At 47.0% G+C, this 15,106-nt stretch overlaps 2 protein-coding genes across 4 annotated transcripts in view; one reads left to right on the plus strand and one right to left on the minus strand.

Moving 5' to 3' along the window:
• On the plus strand, positions 1–10,738 carry Hpdl (4-hydroxyphenylpyruvate dioxygenase like). Its single transcript, XM_076934383.1, has 2 exons — positions 1–3,626; positions 3,956–10,738. The coding sequence occupies exon 1, from the start codon at positions 1,971–1,973 to the stop codon at positions 3,084–3,086; it is 1,116 nt and encodes a 371-aa protein (XP_076790498.1). The 5' UTR covers positions 1–1,970; the 3' UTR covers positions 3,087–3,626; positions 3,956–10,738.
• Positions 2,253–15,106, minus strand: part of Mutyh (mutY DNA glycosylase) — a 22,056-nt gene continuing 9,202 nt past the window's right edge. For 2 of the 3 annotated variants that reach the window (XM_034502085.2, XM_034502083.2), the window contains exons 7-16: positions 15,011–15,082; positions 14,820–14,933; positions 14,642–14,739; positions 14,418–14,562; positions 13,598–13,652; positions 13,250–13,441; positions 13,016–13,152; positions 12,782–12,934; positions 12,536–12,577; positions 2,253–3,223 (exon numbers count right to left, since the gene is read on the minus strand). In XM_034502085.2, the coding sequence (XP_034357976.1) occupies positions 3,083–3,223; positions 12,536–12,577; positions 12,782–12,934; positions 13,016–13,152; positions 13,250–13,441; positions 13,598–13,652; positions 14,418–14,562; positions 14,642–14,739; positions 14,820–14,933; positions 15,011–15,082 (1,149 nt within the window). In that variant the 3' untranslated portion in view covers positions 2,253–3,082. Of the gene's footprint in view, positions 3,224–10,987; positions 11,167–12,535; positions 12,578–12,781; positions 12,935–13,015; positions 13,153–13,249; positions 13,442–13,597; positions 13,653–14,417; positions 14,563–14,641; positions 14,740–14,819; positions 14,934–15,010; positions 15,083–15,106 lie in introns of those variants that run through there. The other variant, XM_034502086.2, reaches the window with a different exon arrangement.

Raw genomic sequence — 15,106 nt, forward strand, 5'->3', positions numbered from 1 at the left:
CTTTCTGGTGGGAGGAAGCTGAGGCCACTAGCGTTCCACTGTCTAGTCTTTCATTTTATCTGCAGCTGTTTAAGGCCCCAGCACGAGACCAATGTTAATTATCATCCTCAATAAGAAGTATTTTGAGAAAATTGAGCTGGGATTATACAGATTTACAGCAATGTTGTATTATTCAAGAAAACAGTAAAACAGTAAGCCTGGGCAGTAAACTAGCACACGCCACCCTACCCATACTTTTCACAGTGCTTCAAGTTTAGCAGTCTTAAGAGAAAAGAAGCTGAGGTCTGTGGGGCATGGGAGAAGAAAGGGCCTGAGGCTAGAATGTAAATCAACGACAAGAGTCTTTTACCAAAGTTCACAAGGCTCTGAGTTCAAGCCCTGGGGCAGCAGGAGGTATAGCCGCAGGGAATCCTGTTTCAATTAAAGCTATCAAAGACTCCCTTTAAGGAGCCATAGCTTGTTCTGGGCCATTATCAGAGCTGCTCCTAGGCTTGGCTGCCCAATCTTTGACCCAAGTCAGTGCAGTCTCAGCTCACTCCCAAGTCCCCAGAGACATCACACCACACCCTCTGGGAAGTAACACGCTGTGTAACGAACATAAAACAATAGCTCCAGCACTGATTGGACACTCACTGTGTCTCAACCACAGCAATCTGGGATAGAGGTGACCTGTAATTAAACAGGTGCTTGCCTAGCCTGTGTGAGTCCCTACATATTGATTCCTAGCGTTGGAGTGAGAGAAATCTCATTTTTGTAGATAATGTCTTCTCAGCACAATTGTTCCGAGTCTGGCTTGCATCTGCTCAGGTTTTTCTCTTGCATTTTGCCCTTTGATGTCCTCTAAGCTTACTTCAAGGATCTTGCTGCTGAAGTCCCACAAGACTTTTCTGGTTTCCTCTTTCTAGTGATCTCACGCATCTTGAGTCCCCCTGGCTGATATCTTTAGGAAGGCCTGCGCCGGGCAGTGGTGGCGTATGCCTTTAATCCCAGCACTTGGGAGGCAGAGGCAGGAGGATTTCTGAGTCTGAGGCCAACCTGGTCTACAGAGTGAGTTCCAGGACAGCCAGGGCTACACAGAGAAACCCTGTATCGAAAAAAACAAAAACAAACAAACAAAAAAAGGAAGGCCTGAGCTGCTCTTGGAGGCCTATTAAGGCTGAGCAATAGTTCCTTACAGGAACAACAAACAAAACACAACGGTGGCATTTTAGTAGTCTTCTAATCCCTCCAAATCTCACTTAGACTTAGAAGTAGAAGTGAAGAGTCAGGAGAGGTGGACATTGCCAGACAGAGAGGGATCAATTTTTTTATCAATTTTTCACCCCGTTTGGGGTGAAATTATTTTAATATTAAAAAAAAAAGCAAAACGTTAACGGAGCCCGGACTTGAACGCAAACTTCTGAATTGTAAAGAAAATGCACCAGGCCAAGAAAATTTGTAGAGAAAGGACTGGGGCTCCTCCCCCACACGGGCAGTCCTTAGCTCGGAGGTCGCAGGAAAAGTGCCTGGCACTGAGTGAAGGTGGCTATTGTGACTTCCTGGGCCCCGGAATGGGTGGCTCATTGCCCAAGGGTGTGACCTGGTCCAAGGCCCTGGGAAGGAACTGCTCTTTGTCCTTGTCCCCGTGGTACTCCGAGAGACAAGTTCTGGAGGGAGTGTCAAAGGCGGAGTCTCAGGCTCCACCCCGACCTCCTAGTCCGCCCCGCAAACCGTCCGCGTGGTTCTAATACAATTCACCCGGCAGAGCCTGTGGTCCTCAGCCGGCTTCTGGTTGAGGTGGCGCTGCAGAAAAGATCAGTTCCCCCAAAGTTTGATTTCGTGACCTCTGCCCAGAAAAGAACAAGGAACGCTCTTCGGATTGACCAGGATTCTGCTGGCTTCCAACTAGTCTTGGACCAAGAGTCTAGGAGCTCTAAACAAGTGAGCGGCCTCGGAAGAACAGATCCCGGTGGCCGGCGATTGGGCTCGCCATGGCTGCACCCGCCCGCCGTCTGTGTCACATCGCTTTCCATGTGCCAGCTGGGCAGCCCCTAGCGAGGGACCTACACCGCCTCTTCGGCTTCCAACCCCTGGCTGTGCGGGAAGCAGGCGGCTGGAGACAGCTGGCCCTGCGCAGCGGGGACGCCGTCTTCCTAGTGAATGAGGGTACCGGACCCGGGGAGCCACTGTACAGCCTGGACCCACATCATTCCGTGCCCAGCGCTACGAACCTGTGCTTCGACGTAGAGGATGTGGATTGCGCCGCCCGCGCGTTGGCTGCTCGCGGCTGCAACATGCCGGTACCACCCACTAGGGTGAGCGATGCACAGGGCACAGCCACCTACACAGTGGTCAGCTCTCCGGCCGGTAATCTAAGCCTTACGTTGCTGCAGTGTGCTGGCTATCGCGGATCCTTCCTGCCCGGGTTCAAACCTCTGCCTTGCACACCTGGCCCAGGCTGGGTCAGCCACGTAGATCACTTGACCTTGGCCTGCACCTCCGGCAGCTCCCCTACACTTATGCGCTGGTTCCATGACTGCCTAGGGTTTCATCACTTGCCGCTGAGCCCAGGTGAGGATCCGGAGCTGGGTCTCAAGGTGGCTGCAGGGTCTGGGCGAGGGGGACTACGGCTTACTGCCCTGCAGACTCCGCCGAATAGTACTGTTTCCACCCTCGTGCTGGCAGAGTCCGTGCCGGGACTCACCAGCAAACAGGACCAGGTAGAGCAATTTCTAACCCGGCACGGGGGGCCAGGCCTACAGCACGTAGGACTGTACACTCCTAACATCATAGATGCTTCCGAAGGTATAGTGAAGGCGGGAGGCCGGCTCTTGACTCCTCCTGAAGCTTATTACCAGCAGCCTGGCAAAGAGGAACAAATTTTAGCCTCAGGGCACAAACCTAGCCTTCTAGAACGGCAGGGAATCTTGCTTGATGGTGATAAAGACAAATTTTTGCTTCAAGTCTTCACCAAGTCCCTCTTTGCTGAGGACACTTTCTTCTTGGAGCTGATTCAGAGACAGGGGGCCACAGGCTTTGGCCAGAACAACATCCGTGCACTATGGCAGTCGGTCCAAGAGGAAGCTGCCAGGGCCCAGGGAGCCTAACCCAGGCTAGAACTGGGAGTTGCCACCTGTCCTTGGTGCTCTGAGGAGTCCAGAACAGACACCTCCAAAGAACTACTCCCAGATAGGAAGGCCATCATTCCCTCAGGGCCAGGTGTGATCTTCAGCCCAAGCAGTACCTGAGATGGGATTTAAAACAGCAACAATCACTAAAATGTCTAACATATAAATATGGTAACATAAATAAAGGAACCATACTCCTGAGCCTCTGTGTCTTCCTGCATTTCCCTCCCACCCATCCTTCAAGTTTTGTGATTGTTAGTCCGTTTGCTTTCTGAAGTTTCATTACATGTAAAATGTACCCTGAATGAATGATTCTGTTTTTGAGGAAGGAATTTAATACAAATACAAATCCCTAGAGAACACCTGTTGCAGGTGCAAATTTATAGGCCAACCGTCTGTGTAAGGTGATGCTCCAGTTCCAGTCAGAGCTGGCCTGAGACCCAGATGGGAGTGATGGATGTCAGCACTAACAGATGCTCCCTCCAGCTGCCCTTGCTCTTTTCTGAGGAAGAACGTCAGGTCAGTGTGCCCTTCCCCCCAGCCTTGAGCAGGCCTGAGAGACCTTGTTTACCACAACAGACCAAGTGATAGGATCTAGGTGGAGTTACCCACCTTGGCTGCACAGAACACAGAAGCAGAACTGCCCCTGGGCTTGCCTTGAGACATCTCTGGCTATGACCTAGAACGGATTATGGATTATCCCACCCATCTCCAGCTGAAACCAGGAGAGGTTGTGGGTTGGGTCTTCCCCTTTAAATTGAGAGCTGAACGTTAAAGCTTTGAGCCTTGATCAGAGAACTTTGTCTTGGCTTCATCTCTTCTCGTCCTCCATCCCCTTTCATTCCCAGCCCCCTTTCAGGTGAACCCAGTTGACTTGTGGCTGAGGGCAGCTACAGATTGGTGCACACAATGTGGGACTTGAAAACGGGGACCAACTGAGGAACGCTGTCTTAAGTGGAGCTCCACGGAAAACGGAACAAGAAGGAGAGTATCCCGCGCACTTGGTAAGTAGCAAACAATATTGATACTAGCGCTAGTTAATTTTTGGAGACTGTGTTTGCAGGAAGTGTGTTTTAGGGGATACGGTCTAGGTCAAATAGGTGTTGACCCAACACCTATTTTGTCTAGGAGATGACATCGAATTATGGGTCAGGAGAATTCTAAACAGGCATTTGCCTGCAGCCTGCGAGAGCTGCTTCAGATGGGAGGAGCTGGGTTTTCAGATAGTGTGTTGGAAGATTTCTTGGCAGAAGTAGATTCACGCTGCCCATGGTTCCCTCAAGAAGGAACTTTGAACAAAAAGACCTGGGAGACGGTCGGAGAGGTTTGAGAACCACCAGGGCAGATTCTAACACCCTCTGCCTTTGTAAACTGGTAAAAGACGCTATTGATAATAAAATAGATAAAGAGACCTCGCAGTCGTTAGCTACTGCCCAGGCGCAGCTTGAAGAGTTCCAAGAACGCCCATCAAAGAGCCCTTGTACAAAAAGGGGCACTCTCAACCCTAAATCAGGGAAGTGTAGACCTAGTACACCTTCTCCAGCTCAGATAAAAGAGATTGGAGACTCTGATAATAAATCAGAGCTAGAGGAAGGAGCTGATTTAAAAAAGGGGGGGTTCCAAATACCACGAGGACTGGCCCCCTCCCTATGCACCTTCTGCTCCACCTATGGTCCTTGATACAGCAGAAGCTGCCCAGATGGACATGAAGGTACATAAATTAGAGATGGAAATTAAGCTGCAGAAATTGACTAATGAGCTACAGGAGTTAAAGTGTCTGTCAGGTGCAAAAAGGAGAGATGATTCTGAGATGCGTCAATCATCATTAGAAAGAGCTGTGAATCAGGCCCGCAGGGATGGGCAGGATACATCTGATGTGTTAGCTTTTCCTGTGGTTGATTTAATTGATCAGCAGAACAGAAGAACTAGGCAATATCATCGATAAGGCATTGGAGTTCAAAGTGATAAAAGAATTAAAAATTGCTGTGTCACAATATGGGCCAACTGCCCCTTTTACACAGGCTTTGTTGGATACTGTGGTAGAAGCAAATTTAATGCCCCAAGATTGGAAAACTTTATGTAAGGCTACTTACATAAGTAAGGAGAAGGAGACTACTTGCTTTGGAGCTCAGAATGGCATGATGCTAGTAAGAAAACCACCATGATGAATAATGCTCAGGCAGGTAATGCAGATTGCGATCTTCACATGCTTCTAGGAGAAGGTCAATATGAAAGTAATGCTAATCAGGTCGAGCTGCCTGCAGGCGTGTACGTGCAAGTTGCAATGGCTGCCCACTGTGCTTGGAACCAATTACCTACTAAAGGGGATCTTAGTGGAAATTTATCCAGTATCAAACAGGGTCCTGATGAATTATTTCAGGAATTTGTGGACAGACTGCTAAAGGCAGCTGGTAGAATTTTTGGAGATCCTCAGTCAGGAATTCCTTTTGTTACACAGTTGGCTTATGAGAATGCTAATGCAGCTTGCCATGTAGCTATCAGGCCATACAAAGCAAAGACAGATTTACATGGATACATTCGTCTTTGTGCTGAAATTGGGCCCTCTTACGATCAGGGTCTGGCCATGGCTGCTGCTTTTCAAGGAACCACTATACATGCAATGCTTGCACAGAACTGTAAAGATAAAAGATGTGGAGATCCAGGTCATTTTAAAAGTGACTGTCCCAAGAGAAAGGGTGCAATCAATCAATCAGGCATTTGTCCTTGGTGCAAGAAGGGTTATCATTGGGTTAAGGAATGTAGAGCTAAAACATAATCAGGGCCATCCCTTGTCGGGAAACAAGTGGCGGGGCCAGCCCTAGGCCCCCAAGAATCCACAGCCAACAGCTTATGGGGCATGAAGCTGTTGCCAAGTCGGGGAAATCTATTTCAGAACTTATTAGAGAAACCCCAGGAAGTGCAGGATTAGACCTCAGTTCTACATCCCATGTCGTTCTGACACCAGAAATGGGAGTTCAGACGCTGCCTACAGGAGTTTTTGGGCCCTTGCCTCCAGGCACATGGGGATTACTTTTAGGCTGGAGAAGCAGTTTTGTAAAAAGATTGCAAATTTATCCAGGTGTTATAGATAGTGGGTATGAGGGAGAGATTAAGATCATGGCTGCTTCCCCCCAGGGTGTGATAATTGTGCCTGCTGATAAAAGAATTGCTCAACTTGTTTTTGTTCCTTTGCATCCACTCCCTTCCAAATTTGTTAAGAATGAGAGAGGACAAGATGGCTTTGGTTCCTCTGATGTGTATTGGGTTCAATCTATTACTAACAAGAGACCTAATCTTTTTGTTTGTTTGTTTGTTTGTTTTTTGTTTTTCGAGACAGGGTTTTTCTGTGTAGCCCTGGCTGTCCTGGAACTCACTCTGTAGACCAGGCTGGCCTCGAACTCAGAAATCCACCTGCCTCTGCCTCCCAAGTTCTGGGATTAAAGGTGTGCGCCACCACCATCCATCGAGACTTAATCTTAAATTAATAACTGAAGGAAGGTTTTAAGGGGCTTATAGACATGGGAGCTGACATCACGATTATTAGGGAACAAGATTGGCCTTCAGCTTGGCCTTTGTCTGATACTCTTACCTTCAGGGGATTGGTTATGCCAATAACCCGAAACAGAGTTCTAAACTTCTAACCTGGAGAGATGAAGAAGGCAATTCGGGACAAATTAAACCCTATGTCATGCCGAATTTGCCTGTTACCCTCTGGGGAAGAGATCTTTTGTCACAGATGGGTCTTATGATGTGCAGCCCTAATGAAGTAGTGACTAAACAAATGCTAAGACAAGGATTTTTGCCTGGCCAAGGACTAGGAAGAGAAGGGCAAGGTATTAAAACTTTTGAAGCACCTGAGCCTCATGCTAACCCTAGAGGCTTAGGGTATTTTCCATAATGGCCACTGTCTTGCCTGCATCCCATGCTGATAAAATTCAATGGCTTAATAATGTCCCAATGTGGGTTGATCAGTGGTCTTTGTCTAAAGAAAAAATAGAAGCTGCTTCATTGCATGTGCAGGAGCAATTAGAGGCAGGGCATATAGTAGAATCTCAGTCACCTTGAAACACTCCAATATTCCTTATCAAGAAAAAATCTGGAAAATGGCGATTGTTGCAAGATCTAAGAAAGGTTAATGAAACCATGGTACCTATGGGGCCTCTACAACCTGGGCTTCCATCTCCAGCAGCCATTCGTAAAGGATATTATAAAATAATAGTAGATTTGAAAGATTGTTTTTTCACCATTCCCTTGCATCCTCGGGATTGCAAGAGATTTGCTTTCAGTGTTCCTTATGTTAATTTTAAAGAGCCAATGAAAAGGTATCAATGGGTAGTTCTTCCTCAGGGCATGGATAATAGCCTTACATTATGTCAAATATTTGTGGCACAAGCCATTGAGCCTGTAAGATGGCAATGGCCAATGATGTACATCAGCCATTACACAGATGACATTCTTTTAGGAGGGAAAGATCCTCAGGACTTGCTTTTATGCTATAGAGATTTACAGCAAACATTAGCTGATAAAGGATTACAAATAGCTCCTGAAAAGAGTTTGTACCTGAAAAGGTACAAACTCAGGAGCCTTATAATTATTTAGGCTTTAGGCTTACAGATCAAGCCGTTTGTCCCCAGAAGATAATCATCCGCAGGGACCATCTAAAAACTTTAAATGATTTTCAAAAGCTGTTAGGTGATATCATTGGCTTCGTCCCTATTTAAAGCTTACAACAGGGGAATTGAAAGGGGAGTGCTGATCCTACCTCCCCTTGATCCTTAAACCCAGAAGGACTGTTGGCCTTACAACAAGTAGAAAGAGCCATTGAGGAACAATTTGTTACTTATATAGATTATTCCTCACCTTTACATTTATTAATGTTTAATACAACTTATACACCTACAGGATTGTTGTGGCAAAAGGCTCCCCTCATGTGGATACATTCAAAGATATCCCCTAAACGTAACATCCTACCATATTATGATGCAGTAGTCCATATGATTGTACTTGGAAGAAAACGGGCATTGACTTATTTTGGCAAAGAGCCAGACATCATTATTCAGCCTTTTAATGCAGATCAAAATACTTGGTTAAAGCAACATAGTACAGATTGGTTGCTTGCTCAAATAGGATTTAATGGCATTATAGACAATCATTATCCTCCAGATAAATTGATACAGTTTCTAAATGTACATGAGGTTATATTTCCTAACATGACTTCTTTGCAGCCTCTACATAATGCTCTTTTAATATTTACTGATGGATCCTCTAAAGGACGAGCAGGGTATCTTTTAAATAATCAACAGGTAGTCATAGAGATGCCTGGACTCTCTGCTCAACTAGCAGAACTGACAGCAGTTCTAAATGTTTTTCAGTCTGTAAGTGATGCTTTTAACCTCTTTACTGATAGCCTATATGTGGCTCAGTCTGTCCCCTTGTTAGAAACTTGTGGTGTATTGCAGTTCAATACTCCAGCCGGATCCTTGTTCTCACAACTACAAAACCTCATTCTTCCCAGAAAAAAATCCCTTTTATATTGGCCATATAAGAGCTCATTCTGGTCTTCCTGGACCTTTAGCTGCAGGCAATGATTGTATTCACAGGGCTTTAATAGGAGAAGCCTTAATTTTGGATCCTGTTGCTCTGGCTAAGCAAGATCATGAAAAGTTTCATCTCTCTAGTCACACTTTAAGGCTCCGACATAAGATCACTAAGGAGCAAGCTAGAAAGATTGTAAAGCAGTGTCCTAACTGTCTTACTTTATCTCCGGCTCCCCATTTAGGCATTAATCCAAGAGGCCTTAAGCCCAATCATATTTGGCAAATGGATGTAACCCATTATGCAGAATTTGGAAAATTGAAATATATACATGTCTATTGACACTTGCTCAGGATTCCTTTTTGCTTCTCTACATACAGGAGACGCCTCTAGAAATGTAATTGATCATTGCTTACAAGCCTTTAATTCTATGGGACTACCTAAAGTTCTCAAAACAGACAATGGGCCAGCTTATACTGGTAACAACTTTACATCCTTTTGCAAAGAATTTGGTATTGAACATAAAACTGGAATTCCTTATAACCCAATGGGACAAGGAATTGTTGAACGAGCACATCACACTCTAAAAAACTGGCTTATTAAAACTGAAGGGGGAATTATACCCTCCAAGGTCACCAAAAGCACATCTTGCTTTTGTGTTATTTGTCTTAAATTTTCTGCAAACTGATGTTAAAGGTCAGTCTGCAGCAGATCACCACTGGCATCCAGTCACTTCCAGTTCATTTGCCAGGGTCAAATGGAGAGACCCCCTAACTAATTCTTGGAATGGTCCTGACCCTGTTTTAATTTGGGGTCGTGGCTCGGTCTGTATTTTTTCAGAAAAAGAAAATGAAGCCCGATGGCTGCCTGAAAGATTGGTCCATCAAGTGGACACAGATCTTGAGTCTAAAAATTATTCTAATGATGAAGAATCTGATAACAAAATCTATTCAGATACATTATCATAAGTTAGCTATGGAGGACCACGAGACTCTAGATGAGGTTGTTACTCTATCCAGGGTGCTCCCAAGTCTCATCTCCACCCAACCTAAAAGAGGGGACTTTTGCCCCTAGATCAAGCAGAGGGAGCCACCCAGAACCCCGTCTGTCTGGCGATCTGAATTCTTGCTAAGGCTGCGAGGCTAAGCACTGCAAGAGAATATAAATAAAGTTAAAAATATGTTTCTGGGTTCCCTGAGGGACAAGCCTGACTGCATAGGGGTTGATGTCAAAAGTATCCCCTCTCCAGGAAAAAGACATCGGGACAGGTATGGCCCTCATGCCTCACTGGACAATGACAGGACTGGAGCCATTACAAGGTCCCCTTTAATTACTGGAGGTCAGACCTCTATCCCCCGCCTTGGCAAGATTAGAATTGCCCCAGTCCTCTACTTGGAGAAGGGAGATGTCAGGGACAGCCCTGCTTATACACTGAAGGCCTAAAATCAGCAACAGGCCTGACTTACTTGCCTGCTAACGCAAAGTCTTGGGTCTCTATGGAAAAACACTGAAACAGAGGGCTATCAACTATTGTAAACAGACAGCTTTTGTTGAAATCTACCAGCCTGAGTAGTCATAGACCTTGTATCTGATCCCTGTCAACCAGCAGTTGGATTATATACTGGAACATTTCCACTTTCAACCTTATTTCCTACATGGCTTGGATAATCATGTTGCTGTTAACTTTTGAACCTTGTGTCTCAAGCAGATAGGTTGCCCTCACACAAGATCTCTCTCAGCAAGCCCGGCCACTCTGTACCCCAGATGGGATGAAATCCTGTACCCCATCCAGCTGCTGACACTGTTCATTTTTATAAACTAAAAAAGGGGGAACTATGCCCTTCCCCAGCCTTGAGCAGGCCTGAGAGACCTTGTTTACCATAACAGACCAACTGATAGGATCTAGGTGGAGTTACCCACCTTGGCTGCACAGAACACAGAAGCAGACCTGCCCCTGCCTGGGCTTGCCTTGAGACATCTCTGGCCGTGACCTAGAATGGATTATGGATTATCTCACCCATCTCCAGCTGAAACCAGGAGAGGTTGTGGGTTGGGTCTTCCCCTTTAAATTGAGAGCTGAACATTAAAGCTTTGAGCCTTGATCAGAGAACTTTGTCTTGGCTTCATCTTTTCTCGTCCTCCATCCCCTTTCATTCCCAGCCCCCTTTCCGGTGAACCCAGTTGACTTGTGGCCTCCGGTGGCTACAGGTCAGGATGCCTCTAACCTCCAGAACCGTCTAGGGGGATCAGCCAGAGGAAGTCAGAACCAAGCTGACTTTGCCATCTTCTGAGTCTCTCAAACTTAAGTGAAGAGACTAGAGAAAGTGCAGAAAGTTCTCCAAAGAGACTACAAAAATAGCATTTTATTAGACTGGATTTTGGGTGGGAATCCAGGGTATCACTGGGTAGTACTGTTGGGTTTGTCTGTGGGGATAGGACGCTGAAAGAAACTATCCAGGACTTGCTGTCCCCTGCTGGGTTTTTTCCGGCTTGATGGAGTACACACCTGGGACCTTTTGGAACCCTGTGCAAAATTCAAAGGTGGGAGGTAATGAGTACACCAGGACTCTTCTACCCACTGAAGTACGGAGAAATTTCCAACTGCCTTCAAGTATCAACCCCTTCAATCAACTCCCTAAAAGGTACCCAAGAAAATTTTAAGATATAAAGCTGGGCTAGGGACATACCTTGGTTGGTGGAAGGCTTACCTAACATAAACAGAACCCTAGGTTTGAATCCTAGTATTGGATAAAACTGAGTGTGGTGGGCATGTGTCTAGAATCCCATCATGAAGGAGGATCAGAAGTTCAAGGCCATCTTCAGCTTCACAGTGAGGGAGAGGATGGAGGGTTGGCTCAGTGGTTAAGAATGTGTACTGATAGGCTAGGAAAATGGCTGCATGGTTAAGAGCACCAGCTGCTCTTCCAGAGGTCCTGAGTTCAATTCCCAGCAACCACATGGGGGCTCACAACCATTTGCAATGGGGTCTGATGCCCTCCTCTGGTGTGTCTGAAGAGAGCAATGGTGAATACATAAATAAATCGTTAAAGAGTGTATACTGTTCTTGCAGGAGATCTGAGTTGGGACCCAGTATACATCTTGTATAAGTGGTTCTCAACCACTTATAACATCAAATCCAGGGCATCCAATGCCCACTTCCAGCCTCAATGGGCACTGCACTGAATGTACATATACCCAAACATAGAAAGAATACATCTTTTCTTTTCTTTTTTTGTTTGTTTGTTTGGTTGGTTGGTTGGTTTGGTTTGGTTTTTTGAGTCAGGGTTTCTCTGTGTAGTCCTGGCTGTCCTGGAACTCACTCTGTAGATCAGGCTGGCCTGGAACTCAGAAATCCGCCTGCCTCTGCCTCCCAAGTGCTGGGATTAAAGGCATGTGCCACCACTGCCTGGCACATCTTTTCTTTAAAAAAAAAAAAAAAAAAAAATCTGTTTTCTCCACATAAATGTGTTGGCAGTCAGGATTTCGTGTCCTGGCTGACAGATACAGAACCCCACCCCACCAGCTCCTTAGGCACTGCAAACTCCACTGTGTTCCAGTCACTACTGACTCCCCTCCCAATGCTGAAGCAAGCTACTCATTTCAAGGACCCAAATTAGCAGTTATTGTCTCCAAGCAGTTTTTCTTAATTATTTTCTCACAGATGGCTTCCTACACCTATCCCACAAAACCTAGCACAGGCGCTTGGCACACCTTTGACAACGATCCCACTCCGATGTCCTCGCTCCCTACCCTCTAGTTCACACTGGACAATCAGTCCCTAGTTTACAAACTGTCCCTTTGCCTCCAGCAAAACCTGGAACATTTAATATTCATCCAAGAATGTCAACAAAAACAGGCCTGGGGGAAGAGGACAGGATGAACCTTTGACTCACCTTGTGGGTCCCTCGCCGATGGTCCTCATACATGCGGAACACCTAGCAAAGATGGAGGGAGAGGGAACAAGACAGGGCTGGCACCTTCTACAAAAAGAACCAATACCCTGAGTTCCACCCCAGCTTATGGTCAGCTGCAGCAATACTGATTACAGTACACATTTCTGTTTCAGTTATACAGCAGTGAGTTCACATGAAGCATGTAAGAGACAGACAAGAGGACAACAAAGACAACAAAGGTGGTGCCTTTTTCATGGCAGTAGACACAGCTGCATTTCGGAATTCCTCCCAGGTCAACCACCGAGCGCCAGGAGGTGCAGTTCTTGCTGGGGTCTGTTCTTCTAGAGCCAGACTATATACTTGATATGTCAGTTTGATGTGAGAGAAGATGTGGATCACCTGGGGGAGGGGAAAGAGACTGAACCAGGTCTGTGAATGTGAACACAGAATCCCTTGTTCCCAGCACCTTTGCTAACCTACCTCCCCCAGGTGCTGGAGACAAGTGGCAGGGAAGGTTCCAGACCAACGCTGCAGTTCTTGCAGAAGGGCTTTTTGCTGATGCTGTTCTGGGGGCTCCAAGGGGACAGATGGAAACTCCCACAGTCCTGCTAGCAGACCTGACGGCAGCAGATATGGAGTCAGCCTCCTCTACTGCCTCTTCTAACTCCTCTCTGTGGCTTAGGCCACTGCCCTCTAATCCCAATATTTGGGTACCTGAGTTAGGCCTTTGTACCAGGAGAATGAGGGGACCCCCAATGGCTCTGGGCTGCTCCACAACACAGGTGGCAGAGTACTCCTCCCTGGGAAGCCTGCGGCTGGCCTTTCGAGGAAAGTTGGTCACTCCCACGGTGGGGTCCCAGGGGTTTGTGGAAGGGAGGCAAAGCTGGCACTGTCTAGTGTTGAGATCTGGAAACAAAGATTCCCAGCCCTGCTCAGGGCAAGGGGCCTTAGATGCCAAGCCTAGGTGCAGGCTTAGTCCCACTGCAGAATCATACTCAGACATCAGACTTGAAAAGGCAGTTCCCTAAATGGGTCAGGGTTTTGGTTAGGGCTGGTACTTACCACACTCCTCTATGTCAGGACTGCCTGGCAAGGCTGAGAGCTGATCCTGCACCACCTGAGAGACACAGAAGAGGGTGTCATAGTGTGGGGAGCCGAAAGAAGGCAGCTATCATCCTTGCAGCCATCTTGAGCCATATACCCTGAAAAGAGACTTGATTACATTAGCCTACAACAGCTGAGCACACTCTGATAACATCTTGCTTTAGATACCCAGGATTTTCCCTTGGGTGTATGAGACTTAAAGGTATGTGACTTAAGGGCGTGACTTAGAGATCAGATTTAGAGACAAGACCTAAGGGCATGATTAAAGGTGTGACTTAGAGGTGTGGCTTAGAAGTGAGACATATAAAAGGCGAGAGGCAGACAGAAGAGCATATCGGAGAATCAGACACTTCAGAGAGACACTAGGAACAGAGAATCAGACACTTCAGCAGAACAACATGGAGTTAGGCATTAGACATTAGGTACTTAGAACTTGGAAGAAGTAACTTGGAAATTGGAGGCACTAGGGACTAGGAACTAGGGACTTGGAGAGAAGAAGAGAGACTGAAGAATAAACGGGATTGAATCACACTCTGTCTGGTCTCCATTCCTCAAGTTGTCCTCACTCTCTTGCTGAACCCTGACCCTCGGACCAGAGCAGCTTGAGGCAGTGCAAGCTCTAACTTAGCCCCCAAGGTTTTGGCAGTGTGGGTCCCAACATTGACAGAACGGTCCTGAGACTTTTTGGCCCCCAAACGTGGGGCGGCTCAGGCCGCAACATCATAGCACAAGGGTCACTCTCTAGGACACTCTAATACCTCTTCCTCTGGAGGCTCACCTTTTGGTGTGCCCGGCATAAACTATGCACAGGGCAATGGCTACAGAGAGGGCGCTGTGGGGTGCACACAGTGGCGCCCAGCTCCATGGCTGCTTGATTGAAGTCCCCAGGCCGGGCTGGGTCCACTAGCTGCTGGGCTAAGTCCCTAAAAGTGAGGAGTACTTCAGTAAGCAAAGGCCCTTTAAACAGACCCTTCCTAATTTCCCATCATCCCATTATCCTACCAGAGGTGGTGAGAGACAAGGGTGCTGGTGGGATCGGCACCAATGGCTCGGACACGGCACAGCACCCTCAAAACGTTCCCATCCACCACACCGGTCACCTGCACAGAGGAGCCTGGGAGTCAGACTAGACTTGGGGGAAGGAGTGCTCACATTAAGGATAGTTGAGCTATGGGCTTACCTGGTCAAATGCAATGGAAGCAATGGCTCCAGCTGTGTACCTCCCCACACCAGGCAGGAGCTGCTGCAGGGTCTCTGCTGTTCGTGGCATATGGCCTCCTAGTTCCTCTACTACCTACTTGGAGCAGGAAGCTCACAGTTTTAAGATATCTGGGGCCACTGGGCTATTTTTCAGTGCACCCATCCACTTACCTTCCTAGCTCCTTCTTGTAGCCTACGGCCTCGAGAATAGTAGCCCAGCCCAGACCAGAGCTGGTTCACCTCCTGTAGGTGGAGGTCAGAGGTCAA

The sequence above is a fragment of the Arvicanthis niloticus genome, chromosome 5 (assembly GCF_011762505.2).
Source record: "Arvicanthis niloticus isolate mArvNil1 chromosome 5, mArvNil1.pat.X, whole genome shotgun sequence".
Lineage (NCBI taxonomy): Eukaryota > Metazoa > Chordata > Mammalia > Rodentia > Muridae > Arvicanthis > Arvicanthis niloticus.

Coding starts and splice junctions, on each gene's coding strand:
- Hpdl (XM_076934383.1), top strand. CDS start 1,971: ATGGCTGCACCCGCCCGCCGTCTGTGTCACATCGCTTTCCATGTGCCA.